This window comes from Bubalus kerabau, chromosome 1 (assembly GCF_029407905.1).
Source record: "Bubalus kerabau isolate K-KA32 ecotype Philippines breed swamp buffalo chromosome 1, PCC_UOA_SB_1v2, whole genome shotgun sequence".
Lineage (NCBI taxonomy): Eukaryota > Metazoa > Chordata > Mammalia > Artiodactyla > Bovidae > Bubalus > Bubalus kerabau.
Genome location: NC_073624.1, coordinates 41,787,141 through 41,803,187, shown reverse-complemented (window position 1 = coordinate 41,803,187; position 16,047 = coordinate 41,787,141). Strand labels below are relative to the sequence as shown.

Here is a 16,047-nt window from a genome sequence, read left to right as displayed (position 1 = left end):
AATGCATTCGTTTTTATGCCCGAGTAATATTCCATTGTGTTTATGTACCACAACTTCTTTATCCATTCATCTGTTGATGGGCATCTAGGTTGCTTCCATGTTCTAGCTATTGTAAATAGTGCTGCAGTGAATAATGGGATACATGTGTGTTTTTCAATTTTGGTTTCCTCAGGGTATATGCCTAGGAGTGGGATTGCTGGGTCATATGGTGGTTTTATTCCTAGATTTTTTTAAGGAATCTCCATACCGTCTTCCATAGTGGCAGTATCAATTTACATTCCCACCAAGGGTGCAAGAGCATTCCCTTTTCTCCACACCCTCTCCAGCATTTATTGCTTGTAGACTTTTTGATGATGAACATTCTGACTGGTGTGAGGCAATTTCTCATTGTAGTTTTGATTTGCATTTCTCTAATAATGAGTGATGTTGAGCACCTTTTCATGTGTTTGTTAGCCATCTGTATAATCTTTGGAGAAATGTCTGTTTAGGTCTTCTTCCCTCTATTTTATTGGGTTGTTCATTTTTCTGATATGGAGTTGTATGAACTGCTTGTATATTTTGGAAATTAATCCTCCCTTTGTCAGTTGTTTCACTTGCTATTATTTTCTCCGATTCTGAGTGTTGTCTTTTCACCTTGCTTATAGTTTCCTTTGCTCTGCAAAAGCTTTTACGTTTAATCAGGTCCCACTTGTTACTTTAGCTTGTATTTCCATTACTCTAGGAGATGGGTCATAGAGGATATTGCTTTATGTCATCAAGTGTTTTGCCTATGTTTTCCTCCAAGAGTTTTATAGTTTCTGGTCTTACATTTAGGTCTTTAATCCATTTTGAGTTTGTGTATGGTATTAGGAAGTGTTCTAATTTCATTCTTTTACATGTAGCTGTCCAGTTTTCCCAGAACCATTTATTGAAGAGGCTGTCTTTTCCCCATTGTGTATTCTTGCCTCCTTTGTCAAAAATAAGATACCCATAGGTGTATGAGTTTTTTCCTGGGGTTTCTATCTTGTTCCATTGCCCTATATTTCTGTTTTTGTGCCAGTACCATCCTGTCTTGATGACTGTAGCTTTGTAGTATAATCTGAAGTCAAGAGATTGATTCCTCCAGCTCCATTGCTCCAGCTCCAGTCTTTCTCAAGACTGCTTTGATTATTCGGGGTCTTTTGTATTTCCATATGAATTGTGAAATTTTTGTTCTAGTTCTGTGAAAAATGCCATTGGTAATTTGATAAAGATCGAATCTGTAGATTCCTTTTGGTAGTATAGTCATTTTCACAATATTGACTCTTCCTACCCAGGAACGTGGAATATCTCTCCATCTGTTTATGTTGTTCTTTGATTTCTTTCATTAGTGTCTTATAATTTTCTGTGTACAGTTCTTTTGTCTCCTTAGGTAAGTTTATTCCTAGATATTTAATTATTTTTGTTGCAAAGGGGAATGGGATTGATTCCTTAATTTCTTTTTCTGATTTTTCAGTTAGTATATATAAATGCAAGTGATTTCTGTGTATTGATTTTGTATCCTGCAACTTTGCTAAATTCACTGATTAGCTCTAGTAATTTTCTGATACTATGCTTAGGGTTTTCTATGTACAGTATCATGTCATCTTCAAACAGTGAGAGCTTTACGTCTTCTTTTTCAATCTGGATTATTTTATTTCTTTTTCTTCTCTGATTGCTGTAGCTAGGACTTTCAGAACTATGTTGAATAATAGTGGTGAAAGTGAACACCCTTGTCTTGTTCCTAATCTCAGAGGGAATGCTTTCACTTTTTCACCATTAAGAATAATGTTTGCTGTGGGCTTATCATATATGGCCTTTACTATGTTAAGGTAGGTTCCTTCTATGCCCATTTTTTGAAGAGTTTTAATCATAAATGGGTGCTGAATTTTGTCAAAGGCTTCTTCTTTATCTATTTGAGATTATCATATGGTTTTTATCTTTCAATTTGTTAATATGGTGTATCACATTGATTGATTTGCATATATTGAAGAATCCTTGCATCCCTGGAATAAACCCAACTTGATCTTAGTGTATGAGCTTTTGGATGTGTTGCTGAATTCTGTTTGCTAAAATTTTGTTGAGGATTTTTGCATCTATGTTCATCAGTGATATTGGCCTATAGTTTTCTTTTTTTGTGTGTTGTCTTTGTCTGGTTTTGGTATCAGAGTGATGGTGGCCTCATAGAATGAGTTTGGAAGTGTTCCTTCCTCTGAAATTTTTTGAAAGGGTTTTAGAAAGATAGGCATTAGCTCTTCTCTAAATGTTTGATAGAATTCTTCTGTGAAGCCATCTGGTCCTGAGCCTTTTGTTTTTTGGGAGATTTTTGATCACAGCTTCAGTTTCAGTGCTTGTAATTGGATTGTTCATAATTTCTGTTTCTTCCTGGTTCACTCTAAGAATCTGTCCACTTCTTCCAGGTTATCCATTTTATTGCCATATAGTTGTTCATAATAGTCTCTTATAATCCTTTGTATTTCTGCATTGTCTGTTGTAAACTCTCCTTTTTCACTTCTAATTTTGTTGATTTGATTCTTCTCTCATTTTTCTTGAGTCTGGCTAAAGGTTTGTTAATTTTATCATCTCAAAGAACCAGCTTTTAGTTTTATTAATCTTTACTATTATTTCTTTCATTTCTTTTTCATTTATTTCTGCAGATCTTTATTTCTTTCTTTCTACTAACTTTGGGGTTTTTTTGTTCTTTTTCCAGTTGTTTTAGGTATGAAGTTAGGTTGTCTATTTGATGTTTTTCTTGTTTCTTGAGGTAGGATTGTATTGCAATCAACTTCCCTCTTAGAACTGCTTTTGCTTCATCCCATAGGTTTTGAGTTGTTGCGTTTTCATTGTCATTTGTTTATAGAAATTTTTTTATTTCCTTTTTGATTTCTTAAGTAATTTGTTGGTTATTTAGAAACATATTGTTTAATCTTCATATGTTTGTGTTTCTTACAGGTTTTTTTCTTGTAATTGATATCTAGTCTCATAGCACTGTGGTCAAAGAAGATGCTTGATATGATTTCAGTTTTCTTAATTTTACTGAGGTTTGATTTGTGACCCAAGATGTGGTCTGTCCTGGAGAATGTCCTATGTGCACTTAAGAAGATGGTGTGTTCTTCTACATTTGGATGGAATGTCCTGAAGATATCAAAGAGATCCACCTCATCTAATGCATCATTTAAGATTTGTGTCTCCTTATCAATTTTTGTTTTGATGATCTGTCCATTGGTGTGAGTAGGGTGTTAAAGTCTCCTGCTATTATTGTGTTACTGTCAATTTCTCCTTTAATGTCTGTTAGTGTTTGTCTTATGTATTGAGGTGCTCCTATGTTGGGTGAATAGATATTTGCAATTTTATGTCTTGCTCTTGGATTGATCCCTTGATCATTATGTAGTGTCCTTCCTTATCTCTTGTAATCTTCTTTATTTTAAGGTCTATTTTGTCTGATATGACGATTGCTACTCCAGCTTTCTTTTGCTTCCCATTTGCATGGGATATATTTTTGCATTCTCTCACTTTCAGCCTATATGTGTCTTGGAGGCTGAAGTGGGTTTCTTGAAGACAGCATATGCTGCTGCTGCTGCTGCTAAGTCACTTCAGTCATGTCCGACTCTGTGCGACCCCATAGACGGCAGCCCACCAGGCTCCCCCGTCCCTGGGATTCTCCAGGCAAGAGCACTGGAGTGGGTTGCCATTTCCTTCTCCAATGCATGAAAGTGAAAAATGAAAGTGAAGTCGCTTAGTCATGTCTGACCCTCAGCGACCCCATGGACTGCAGCCTTCCAGGCTCCTGCATCCATGGGATTTTCCAGGCAAGAGTACTGGAGTGGGGTGCCATTGCCTTCTCCAAGACAGCATATAGATGGGTCTTATTTTTTTATCCATTTAGCCAGTCTGTGTATTTTGGTTGGAGCATTTAATCTGTTTACATTTTAAGTAATTATTGATATACATTGGCATTTATTGCCTTTCCTATTGCCATTTTCTTAATTGTTTGGGATTGATTTCATAGATCTTTTTCTTCTTTTGTGTTTCTTGACTATATAAGTCCCTTTAAGATTTGTTGTAAAGCTGGTTTGGTGGTACTGAATTCTCTTAACTTCTGCTTGTCTAAAAAGCTTTTGATTTCTCCATCAATTTTGAATGAGATCCTTGCTGGGTACAGTAATCTTGGTTGTAGATTTTTCCCTTTCTTCTTTAAATATATCCTGCCATTCCCCTCTGGCCTGCAGAGTTTCTACTGAAATAGCAGCTGTTAAACGTATGGGGTTTCCCTTGTATGTTACTTGTTGCTTTTCCCTTGCTGCTTTTAATATTCTTTCTTTGTGTTTAGTCTTTGTTGGTTTAATTAATATGTGTCTTGGTGTGTTTCTCCTTGGGTTTATCCTGTACGGGACCCTTTGCACCTCTTGAACTTGACTATTGTTCCATGTTGGGGAAATTTTCAACTATAATCTCTTCAAAAATTTTCTCATACCTTTTCTTTTTCTCTTCTTCTTCTGGGACCTCTATAATTCAAATAATGGTGTGTTTGATAGCCTCCCAGAGGTATGCTACAGCTTCAGATATTCTGCTATTGATTCCTTCTAGAGTATTTTTAATATCAGTAGTTGTATTGTTTGTCTTTGTATGTTTATTCTTTAATTCTTCCAGGTCTTTGTTAACTGGTTTTTGCATTTTCTCCAATCTGTTTTCAAAGTTTTTGATAGGGTGAGATTTGTGCTGAGTAAGTTTGTTTTTCCTCTGATGGGCAAGGCTGAGCGAGGTGGTAATCCTGTCTGTTGATGATTGGGTTTGTATTTTTGTTTTGTTTGTTGTTTAGATGAGACGTCCTGCACAGGGTGCTACTGTTGGTTGGGTGATGCTGGGTCTTGTATTCAGGTGGTTTCCTTTATGTGACTTCTCACTATTTGATACTCCTCAGGGTTAGTTCTCTGGTAGTCTAGGGTCTTGGAGTCAGTGCTTCCACTCCAAAGGCTCAGGGCTTGTTCTTTGGTCAGGAACAAAGATTTCACAAGTGGTTTGTTATGGCATTGAGTGAGATTAAAACAAATACCCAAAAATGAGAAACCAAAGATGAACCTCAGAAAACGGCAGTTACAAAATTAGGCAAATAATAACTAAAATAATGAAATATACACATATACATATATACCTATAAGTGAAATCAAAACAATCCAACAAAAACAAAGTACAATAGATTGACCTGGCGAACAAAGAAAACCAAAAATTATATCTACTGGTTAAGAACAAGATTCTTTTTTAATTTATCCAGTTAACATTTTTTTTCTAAACTAGTGAAGAGCACTAAAAATAAATCACTCCTCTTCTGCTTCTCCCATTCACCCTTGTTAATTTTACTTCACAAGAGTGGAAACATAAGGCAGGCTTTGAAGAGTTATTTTTGTTCTGTGTCACTAAAATCTAGATTAGGAAAATAAATATGGGTCTGGAGATGTCAAACTGTCCTCAAATATTTGGGAAGACAAAGAAGTAAATGAACAGTTGTGATAAAAGGTAAAGTTCTAACTCTACTGGCTATCTATTATGGTGATGTATATGTTTCAGTGCTATTCCCTCAAATCATCCCATCCTTTCCTCCTCCTCCTGAGTCCAAAAATCTATCTCCTTTACTGCCTTGCACATAGGATCATAGGTACCATCTTTCTAGATTCCATATACAGGTATTAATATGCAAAATTTGTCTTTTTCTGACCTACTTCACTGTATAACAGGCTTAACCTGGAGGGATGGGGTAGAAGGGAGCTGGGAGGGGGGTTCAGTAGGGAGGGGACACATGTGTGCCTATGACTGATTCATGTTGATATATCAAAAACAATCACAATATTGTAAAGTAATTATCCTCCAATTAAATAATTTTTTAAAGGTGAAATTCACATAAGCTCAAAGGACTGTGTTCTCACTGAGGAGAGGTCTAAGGACCTCAATTCTGAGGGACCCAGAAGGTTTGCCATAAAAGGGGGCAGCATCTGCTTAAGAAAATGGCACAGAGGTTAGCCTCTGAAGAATAAAGAGGCATAAGGAAACACAACTTACAAGAATAAGTAGTTTAGTAGAAGAACCAAATTTGTTAAAGGCCAGGACCCAGAGCTGCAGAAAACAGTGTTCCCTCCCTCCCTCCATCCTTCCCTCCTTCTATCCTTTCCCCGCCTCCATCCTTCCCCCACTCCATCTTTCCTTCCTTCCATCCTTCCCTTCCTCCAGCCTTCCCCCCTCCATCCTTCCATCCCTCCCTCCTTCCATTCCTTCCTCCCTCTCCCATTCTAGTCCAAGATCAGCCACCTAGCTGATAATTTGAAAAGCAACTCTGCTACTGGTTCAGCTGAATGCAAGAGCCCACCTCTCAGTTCACTTTCATTTGGTCTTCAGAGTAAATGTGTTCTGTTCATTGCCATGATCACAGGGAGAACTTATCTCCTGGTAGCAATTCTATTCGGTTTTCATCACCTAGAAGAGAAAGTTAAAAGGTTAGCAAGCCCTGAACAAATGTTAATGATACCAAGATTTTAAAATGGCAATGAAATCAGGCAATAACCATCAATTCCATAGTCAAATGAATATCAGAATGTGACAAGTAACTTAGTTAAACAGCACCTGCTTGATATCATCCTTCTAATCTTCTCATTCCCTAGTTGCCTGTTCTTCTCAGTAAGTTCAGTTTAGTTACTCAGTCATGTCCAACTCTTTGCCACCCCATGGACTGCAGCATGCCAGGCTTCCCTGTCCATCACCAAATCCTGGACCTTACTCAAATTCATGTCCATTGAGTCAGTGATGCCATCCAACCATCTCATCCTCTGTTGTCCCCTTCTCCTCTCGCCTTCAATCTTTCCCAGCATCAGGGTCTTTTCAAATGAGTCAGCCTTCACATCAGGTAACCAAAGTATTGCAGTTTCAGCTTCAGCATCAGTCCTTCCAATGAATATTCAGGCTGATTTCCTTTAAGATTGACTGGTTGGATCTCCTTGCAGTTCAAGAGACTCTCAAGAGTCTTCTCCAACACTACATTTCAAAAACATCAATTCTTCAGCACTCAGCTTTCTTTATAGTCCAAATCTCACATCCATACAGGACTACTGGAAACACCATAGCTTTGACTAGATGGACCTTTATAGGCAAAATAATGTCTCTGTTTTTTAATATGCTGTCTAGGCTGGTCATAGCTCTTCTTCCAAGGAGCAAGTGTCTTTTAATTTCATTGCTGCAGCCACTGTCTGCAGTAATTTTGGAGCCCCCAAAAATAAAGTCATCCACTGTTTCCGCATCTATTTGCCATGAAGTGATGGGACCGTATGCCGTGATCTTCGTTTTCTGAATGTTGAGTTTTAAGCCAAGTTAATAACTCTCTCCTTTCACTTTCATTAAGAGGCTCTTTAGTTCCTCTTCACTTTCTGCCATAAGGGTGGTGTCATCTGCATATTTGAGGTTATTGATATTTCTCCCGGCAATCTTGATTTCAGCTTCTGCTTCATCCAGCCCAGAATTTTGCATGATGTACTCTGCATGTAAGTTAAATAAGCAGGGTGACAATATACAGCCTTCATGTACTCCTTTCCCAATTTAGAACCAGTCTGTCGTTCCATGTCCAGTTCTAGCTGTTGCTTCTTGACCTGCATACAGATTTATCAGGAGGCAGGTAAGGTGGTCTGGTATTCCCATCTCTTTAAGACTTTTCCACAGTTTGTTGTGATCTACACAGTGAAAGGCTTTGGCATAGTCAATAAAGCAGAAGTAGATATTTTTCTGGAACTCTCTTGCTTTTTTGATGATCCAACAGATGTTAGCAATTTGATCTCTCATTCCTCTGCCTTTTCTAAATCCACTTTGAACATCTGAAAGTTCACGGTTCACATACTGTTGAAGCCTAGCTTGGAGAATTTTGAGCATTACTTTGCTAGTGTGTGAGATGAGTGCAATTGTGTGGTAGTTTGTGCATTCTTTGGCATTGCCTTTCTGTTGGATTGGAATGAATACTGACTTTTTCCAGTCCTGTGGCCACTCCTGGGTTTTCCATATTCGCTGACATATTGAGTGCAGCACTTTCACAGCATCATCTTTTAGAATTTGAAATAGTTCAGCTGGAATTCCATCACCTGCATTAGCTTTGTTTGTGGTGATGCTTCCTTAGGCCCACTTGACTTCACATCCCAGAATGTCTGGCTTTAGGTGAGTGATCACACCATCATGGTTATCTGGGTTGTGAAGATCTTTTTTGTATAGTTCTGCTGTGTTTTCTTGCCACCTCTTTTTAATATCTTCTGCTTCTGTTAGGTCCATACCATTTCTGTCATTTATCGTGCCCATCTTTGCATGAAATGTTCCCTTGGTATCTCTAAATTTTTTGAAGAGATCTTTAGTCTTTCCCACTCTATTGTTTTCCCTATATTTCTTTTCCTTGATTGCTGAGGAAGACTTTCTTATCTCTCCTCACTATTCTTTGGAACTCTGCATTCAAATGGGTGTATCTTTCCTTTTCCCCTTTGCCTTTAGTTTCCCTTTTTTCCTCAGCTATTTGTGAGGCCTTCTCAGACAACCATTTTGTCTTTTTGCATTTCTTTTTCTTGGAGATAGTCTTGATCACTGCCTCATCTACAATGTCATGAACCTCTGTCCATAGGTCTTCAGGCACTCTGTCTATCAGATCTAATCCCTTGAATCTATTTGTCACTTCCACTGTATAATCATAAGGGATTTGATTTAGGTCATACCTGAATGGTCTGGTGGTTTTCCCTACTTTCTTCAATTTAACCTGAATTTTTCAATAATGAGTTCATGAGCCACAGTCAGCTCCCGGTCTTGTTTTTGCCGACTGTAAAGAGTTCCTCCATCTTCAGCTGCAAAGAATGTAATCAATCTGATTTCAATATTGACCATCTGGTGATGTCCATGTGTAGAGTCACCTCTTGTGTTATTGGAAGAGGGTGTTTGCTATAACCAGTGCATTCTCTTGGCAAAACTCTGTTAGCCTTCGTCCTGCTTCATTTTGTACTCCATACTTACTGTTGCTCCAGATATCTCTTGACTTCCTACTTTTGCATTCCAGTCCTCTATGATGAAAATGACATCTTTTTTGGGTGTTAGTTCTAGAATGTCTTGTAGGTTTTCATAGAACCATTCAACGTCACCTTCTTCAGCATTACCGGTTGGGGAATAGAGTTGGATTACTGTGATTTGAATGGTTTTCCTTGGAAACGAACAGAGATTATTCTGTCGTTTTTGAGATTGCACCCAAGAACTGCATTTTGGACTCTTTTGTTGACTATGAGGGCTACTGCATTTCTTCTAAGGGATTCTTGCCCACAATAGTAGATATAATGGTCATCTGAATTAAATTTTCCCATTTCAGTCCATTTTAGTTCACAGATTGCTAAAATGTCTATGTTCACGCTTGCCATCTCCTGTTTGACCACTTCCAATTTACCTTGATTCATGGACCTAACCGGAGAAGGCAATGGCACCCCACTCCAGTACTTTTGCCTGGAAAATCTCATGGATGGAGGAGCCTGGTAGGCTGCAGTCCATGGGGTCACTAAAAGTCGGATATGACTGAGCGTCTTCACTTTCACTTTCATGCATTGGAGAAAGAAGTGGCAACCCACTCCAGTGTTCTTGCCTGGAGAATCCCAGGGATGGGGGAGCCTGGTGGGCTGCCATCTATGGGGTCACACAGAGTCGGACATGACTGAAGTGACACCATGGACCTAACATTGCAGGTTCCTATGTAATATTGTTCTTTACAGCATTGGACTTTACTTCCATCACCAGTCACATAGGTTGTCTAGTTAATATTTATTGATTATTTACCCTGTACCAGGTATGGACTAATCACTTCACATACAGTATTACTTTATTCCTCAGAATAAACCTAAAAGGTTTGTATACTCTTCTGCTTTTCATAGATGAGGGAATAGAGACTTAGAGGAGTTCATTAACTTTCCCAAAGATGCATAGCTGGCATGAGGTAGAGCCAAAGTTCAAACCTTAGCGGTAACATAGAAGATGGCAATCGAGGTTAGGGGTAAACTCACTTGCAAGGAGAGTGTGAGCAAGTCATTGTAAGAGTTTATTCTGACATTGCTTGATTGGTTATGTCATAGGGGAGGAGGTATATGAAGAAAATTTCCAGCATGATTTTCAGGATTCTAGCTTGAGTGGCTGGATGGATGGTAGAGACATTAAATGATACAGGGAAGCATTGCAAGACCATCTTGACTGTTAAAATCAATGGATTCTGTTTGAGATACCCGGACTTTTATGAGATTGTGAGAGATCAAGATGGACATATCCAGCAGTCCTAGAATTTGTAGTTCTAGATCTAGTCAAGATCTAGAATTCAGAAAGGAGATTTAGATTGAAGAGAGACATTTGGAAGTCATATATATGTAAATGAGTACAAATAAAGCTATGTACAGTACTTTCATGGAATATTTTTAAGACTAAAGAATAGACCCTGAAAAAAAGACTGAGATTGAGAAGAGATGACCATAGATATATATATATATATATATAGATATATAGATATATATATATATATATATTTTTTTTTTTTTTTAAAGAGTAATGTCATGAGGCCAAATAAGGAGGTAATGCTTAGAAAACAGCAGGAATATTAAAAGGTATACAACCAAATCACATGTATGGCATCTGGCATTTAGCATTTGAAAGATCAACTTAAGAGTGGTTTTATGATTGACCAGCATAAGCAAGTGACTCAGCTAGTTTAGGCTACTGTAACTACTTTGAATTATTTTTTTTTCTCTACAGACTCTTTAAACAAAATTGGATCAACATCATTTCCCAAAACCAATCCTAGATCTTCTGCAAAAGTTATTCCATATGGTGAGTTGATAGCCATGTGATTATGATCTATTTAATCTTTCTTCTTTAACTAGATATCTCTTTTCAAAAGCCTCATCTTACTTTGATAATACTTTGCAGTGAGGAAGAATGGGTTTTATATTTAGGCTCATGAAATTTTTAGAATTCTGTTTGGGTTTTTGCATGGACTCCATAAATAGAGGGAAGAAGAATTAAGCTTTAAGATAGGAAGAAAGATTTAAAAAAAAAAAAAGGAAGAAAGAGGTACAGAGAGCAATCTTTTTTCCTCATCTATTCATATGCAAATTTCATATTTAAAATATCTTTCCAGATTCTGTAATATGATTTTGCATTTAGGGGCAAAGGGAGAAAGCAAAGTTTTTTGGTTTTGTTTTTTAACACACTTTTAATTTTTAATTTCATTATAACCTTAAGTGTTATGTTAAATATTATGATCTTTCATTGCTCTGTATGCATGTATTATATATATTATAGTTGATGATTTGTAATAGAAAGTTGCACAGGGAGCTATAAAGAAGGAAAGATGTCTGCTGCTTGAAGGGGAGTCAGAGAAGGCTTCATGGGGAAGACAGTATTTGATCTGAGGCACAGCAGTACTCTAGACAAGAGAACGGCATTTGGATGTCTAAGCAAATTTGGCATGTCTGGGGATTGGTAAATGGTTTAAAACAATGAGAAGAGACATAAAATAAGAACATATAATAAAAAACCACATACCCTTTGCTAACAAACAGAATTTTCCTACTAGAATGTAAGATCCATGAGGGCCAGGATTTTTGTCTGTTCTATTCACTGATACATCACCAATGTCTAGAGCAGTGCCTGATAACACCAAGTACTAATTAAGTATTTGTTAAATAAATGAATAAATACAATTCTGTAGTTATTGTTGTTCAGTTACTAAGTCATATCTGACTTTTTGCAACCCCATGGACTGTAGCCCTCCAGGCTCCTCTCTCCATGGGGTTTTCCTTGGAATACTGGAATGGGTTTCCATTTCCTTCTTCAGAGGATCTTCCTGCATTGCAGATGGATTCTTTACCACTGAGCCACTAGGGAAGCCCATAATTCTGTAGGCCAGTACCTATAAAACCTAACTGGTTAGCAGAGTCACCTAGGCAAGCTTTTAAAATCAGATTCTTCAGAGATGGGTCTTAGGAATCTGCATCTTCTTGAAACTCATCTGGTGTTTGGGAATTGCTACTGTTGACTAGTTGTTAAGTTGTTGTGAAGTCACCCAGTCATGTCCGACTCTTTGTGACCCCATGGACTGTAGCCCACCAGGCTCCTCCATCCATGGAATTTTGTAGGCAAGAGTACTGGTTGCCATTTCCTTCTCCAATTTCCACTGTTGACTATGGCAAGACATGTTGGGGAGGGGTGTGTTCTTAATTATTTCGGTTGAATGGGTCATTAGTTTGATCTCTTTTGCTGTAGGTGTCTGTGGCATCCCTCTGTTTAGTCCCCAGCGGCTTTCTAGAAGAATTGCAGGAGGAGTAGAAGCCTGCCCCCACTGTTGGCCATGGCAGGTGGGTTTGAGGTTTCTCGGCAATCACCAGTGTGGAGGTGCCATCATCAACTCGATTTGGATTCTGACTGCAGCGCATTGTGTGCAATCGTGAGTGAGGCTGATGATATTTTATTAATGTATTTATGTACCATGTTGTTTGCTGAAGCTGAAACTCCAATTCCTTGGCCACCTGATATGAAGAACCAACTCACTGGAAAAGACCCTGATGCTGGGAAAGACTGAAGGCAAATGGAGAAGAGGGCAGCAGGGAATGAGATGGTTAGGTAGCATCACCAACTCAATAGACATGAATTTGAGCAAACTCTGGGAGATAGTGAAGGACTGAGGAGCTTGACTTGGTAACTGAACAATAATAATCATGTTGTTTGTTGTTTTAGCCACTAAGTTGTGTCTGACTCTTGAGACCTCATGGACTATAGCCTGCCAGGTTCCTCTGTCCAAGGGATTTCCCAGACAAAAATACTAGAGTGGGTTGCCATTTCCTTCTCCAGGGGATCTTCCAGACACAGGGCTCGAACCTGCATTGGCAGGTGGCTTCTTTACAGGGAAGCCTTTTTTGTATCATACTTAGGGCATAAATATAATTGTGTAACTCCTAAAACCATGCAGACTGATTCTAAAGCATGAATCTTCCTTTCAGTGTTTCTGACCTATGTCCATCTAGCCTCTTTTTAAACAAGGTCAGTGAAGAAAAGCAAATCAAATCTTGAAATTGTTCATCCCATTTACAGGCATCTTTGATTATTATGCTGAGCCCAAGTCTGCTTCTCTATAGCAATAATTTATTAATCTAAATTTACTGCAGTTCCAGAAAACAAGAATTCAGTCTCTTTCTACTTGCATGTAATCATCCTTCCTAGACTTGAAGATCCCTCTCACATTACCCTTAACTTAATCTTTACGCTGAATGCTTACTGTTCTAGTATTTGTAACTCCACAGCCCTCATCATGCAGTGCTCTATACCCTGGATTGATTTAGTGTCATTCCTCTTAAAGTGGAATCACGACAGTGGGGAACACAGTAGGGTAACTCACCACCTTGATCACTGAGCTTTCAATGTTTTTAAATTGTAAACTATGCCATGATGTGAAAAAATATACAAAATATAAACATGTAGTCTAAAGAATGGCCCTACTATTTAGTGTAAGAAGGATCTTTATCAAGCCTCTCAGTGCCCCTCCCAGAGAAATAAACATTATGCTAAATTTTGCATTTATAATTTCTTTGCTTTTTGAGGAGTGGTTTTAACATCTGTGAATTCCTAAAACCAGTATGTTGTCTTGTTTTCCCTGTATTAATGTAAAACAATTACAGTTTATATTCCTCTGTGATTTGCTTTTATCTTTATAGCATATCATATGGATTATCATGTGGGTGTGTATAATTATAATTAATTCATTTTCAGTCCAGACTGATTAAGTTAATCACACTTGTAGGCAGGTTCTGGACACTGTATATTTATATACACCCCAGGACTAACAACAAGATCCTACTGTGTAGCACAGAGAACTGTATTCTCTGTTATATATATATATCAGTATCCTATGATAAATCATAGTGGAAAGGAATATTTTTTAAAATACATGTATATTTATAACTGAATCACCTTGCTGTACATCAGAAATTAACACAACACTGTAAATCAATTATTCTTCTAAACAAATATATACTCCCCAAATGATTCCAACGTACAAAGTCCAGAACCACGCCCTGTCCATGTGTCCATCTTGACCCTTTCTTGCTTGTCCCCAATGAGCCCAGGCCTTTTCTCAAACATGCTGTGCTTGTTCCTGTCTCAAGGTCTGTGTCGTTCCCTCTGCCATTTGGGACACCAAGTTACATTTAGTTGTCCTGTTTCCTTAGGCTCCTCTTGGCTCTGAGTCTCACAGACCTTGTTTCTAATGGTCTTGATGGTATTTAGGAGTACTCATCTGGTGTTTTGTAGAAGGTACCTCAGTTTGAATTCATCAGATATTTTTCTCATGGTTTTTCTGGGACTCCACAGGAAATCCACAGAGGGACATGTCCTTTTTATCACATTATATGAAGGGTACATGCTACCAGCATGATTTCTTACTGATGATGTTAACCTGGTATTTGCCAGATGTCTCCACTGTTAAGTTCCGTCTTCCTCCCATTCTTACTTATTCTTTGCAAGCAAGTGGCTAAGGGTAGCCCACACTCGAACAATTGGGCATTAAGCTCTATCATCTTGAGTGCAGAGTTTTCTCCATAAATTAAAGTTATTCTGTATGGGAGATTTGCCTCTTCTCTTCCTTTTATTGGGGCTTCCCTAGTGGCTCAGTTGGTAAAGAATCCACCTGCAATGCAGGAGACCCCAGTTCGATTCTTGGGTCAGGAAGATCCACTGGAGAAGGGATAGGCTACCCACTCCAGTATTCTTGAGCTTCCCTGGTGGCTCAGCTGGTAAAGAATCCACCTGCAATGCAGGAGACCTGGGTTCTACCCCTAGATTGGGAAGATCCCCCTGGAGAAGGGAAAGGCTACCCACTCCAGTATTCTGGCCTGGAGAATTCTATGGAATGTATAGTCTATGGGATTACAAAGAGTCGGACACAACTGAGCAACTTTCACTTTCCTTTTACTTATTAAATTGTGTATTAAACCAGTATGGGCGGGAGGACATTTATTTTTTGTAAATACTACATATTTATTTTGTTGCTTGAATTGCTCCAGCTTTGATCCCTGTGAGTTTTTTCAGGGTGAGTATTCCAGTTTTGAGCACTGTAAGTTCTTGTCTTTTTGATATGCCACCACCCTTTTGGGACAAAGATGCTCCAAGTTCATCTTATGTATCCCCTCTCAGTCTTAGAAGCAGCCATTTCTCCCATAAGCTGCACGAGAAGTTAAAATCTGGGTGCTGAGCATCCCAGTTGCTACTAGGGTGTTGTTATTGCTTATAGCCCCTCTTAGCTAACAGAGCTAGAAAATGTAAGTAGACATACAAACTCGTTTACATAAACCTATTTTTCTGTCTGTACCTATATTAAGGTAAACATGAGATCATACAGATATTTCCAACTCAACCACATGGTTCATTCTAGCATCCTCCAGTCCTTGGAGGAATTCATTTTATAAGAAATCTATCAAAGTGCATTTTTATGTACCATGGAAAAGCCTCAATCACAGCTGACTAATTAATGGAAATTAAAGTATTGGAGAAACCAGCTATTAGTACTGATGCCAGAGGCACAGAAGAAGCTTTGTCAGACTCCCTTGTCAAATAGTTTATTCTTGAATTTATGTCATAGACTGATTCCTTGCAACAAGATATAGACCACACCGAACCATTCTTTACAAGGTGAAATATTCAACTTGATGAGTCAGCTGAGATTAATAAACACTGCTGCTGCTAAGTCGCTTCAGTCGTGTCCAACTCTGTTCGACTCCATAGACGGAAGCCCACCAGGCTCCCCCACCCCTGGGATTCTCCAGGCAAGAACACTGGAGTGGGTTGCCATTTCCTTCTCCAATGCATGAAAGTGAAAAGTGAAAAGGAAGTCGCTCAGTTGTGTCCGACTCTTAGCGACCCCATGGACTGCAGCCTACCAGGCTCCTCCATCCATGGGATTTTCCAGGCAAGAGTACTGGAGTGGGGTGCCATTGCCTTCTCTGATTAATAAACACAGTCAGCTATAAA

General features: G+C 38.5%; 1 protein-coding gene across 8 annotated transcripts in view; it reads left to right on the top strand.

The window, feature by feature from the left end:
* Window positions 1-16,047, top strand: part of OVCH1 (ovochymase 1) — a 97,196-nt gene that overhangs the window by 14,847 nt on the left and 66,302 nt on the right. For all 8 annotated transcript variants that reach the window (XR_008712038.1, XR_008712045.1, XR_008712044.1 and 5 more), the window contains exons 9-10: window positions 10,780-10,854; window positions 12,292-12,472. Coding sequence is in view for 5 of the 8 variants with exons in the window: in XM_055572951.1 (XP_055428926.1) it covers window positions 10,780-10,854; window positions 12,292-12,472 (256 nt within the window). In the remaining 3 variants the exon portion in view is untranslated. The remainder of the gene's footprint in view (window positions 1-10,779; window positions 10,855-12,291; window positions 12,473-16,047) is intronic.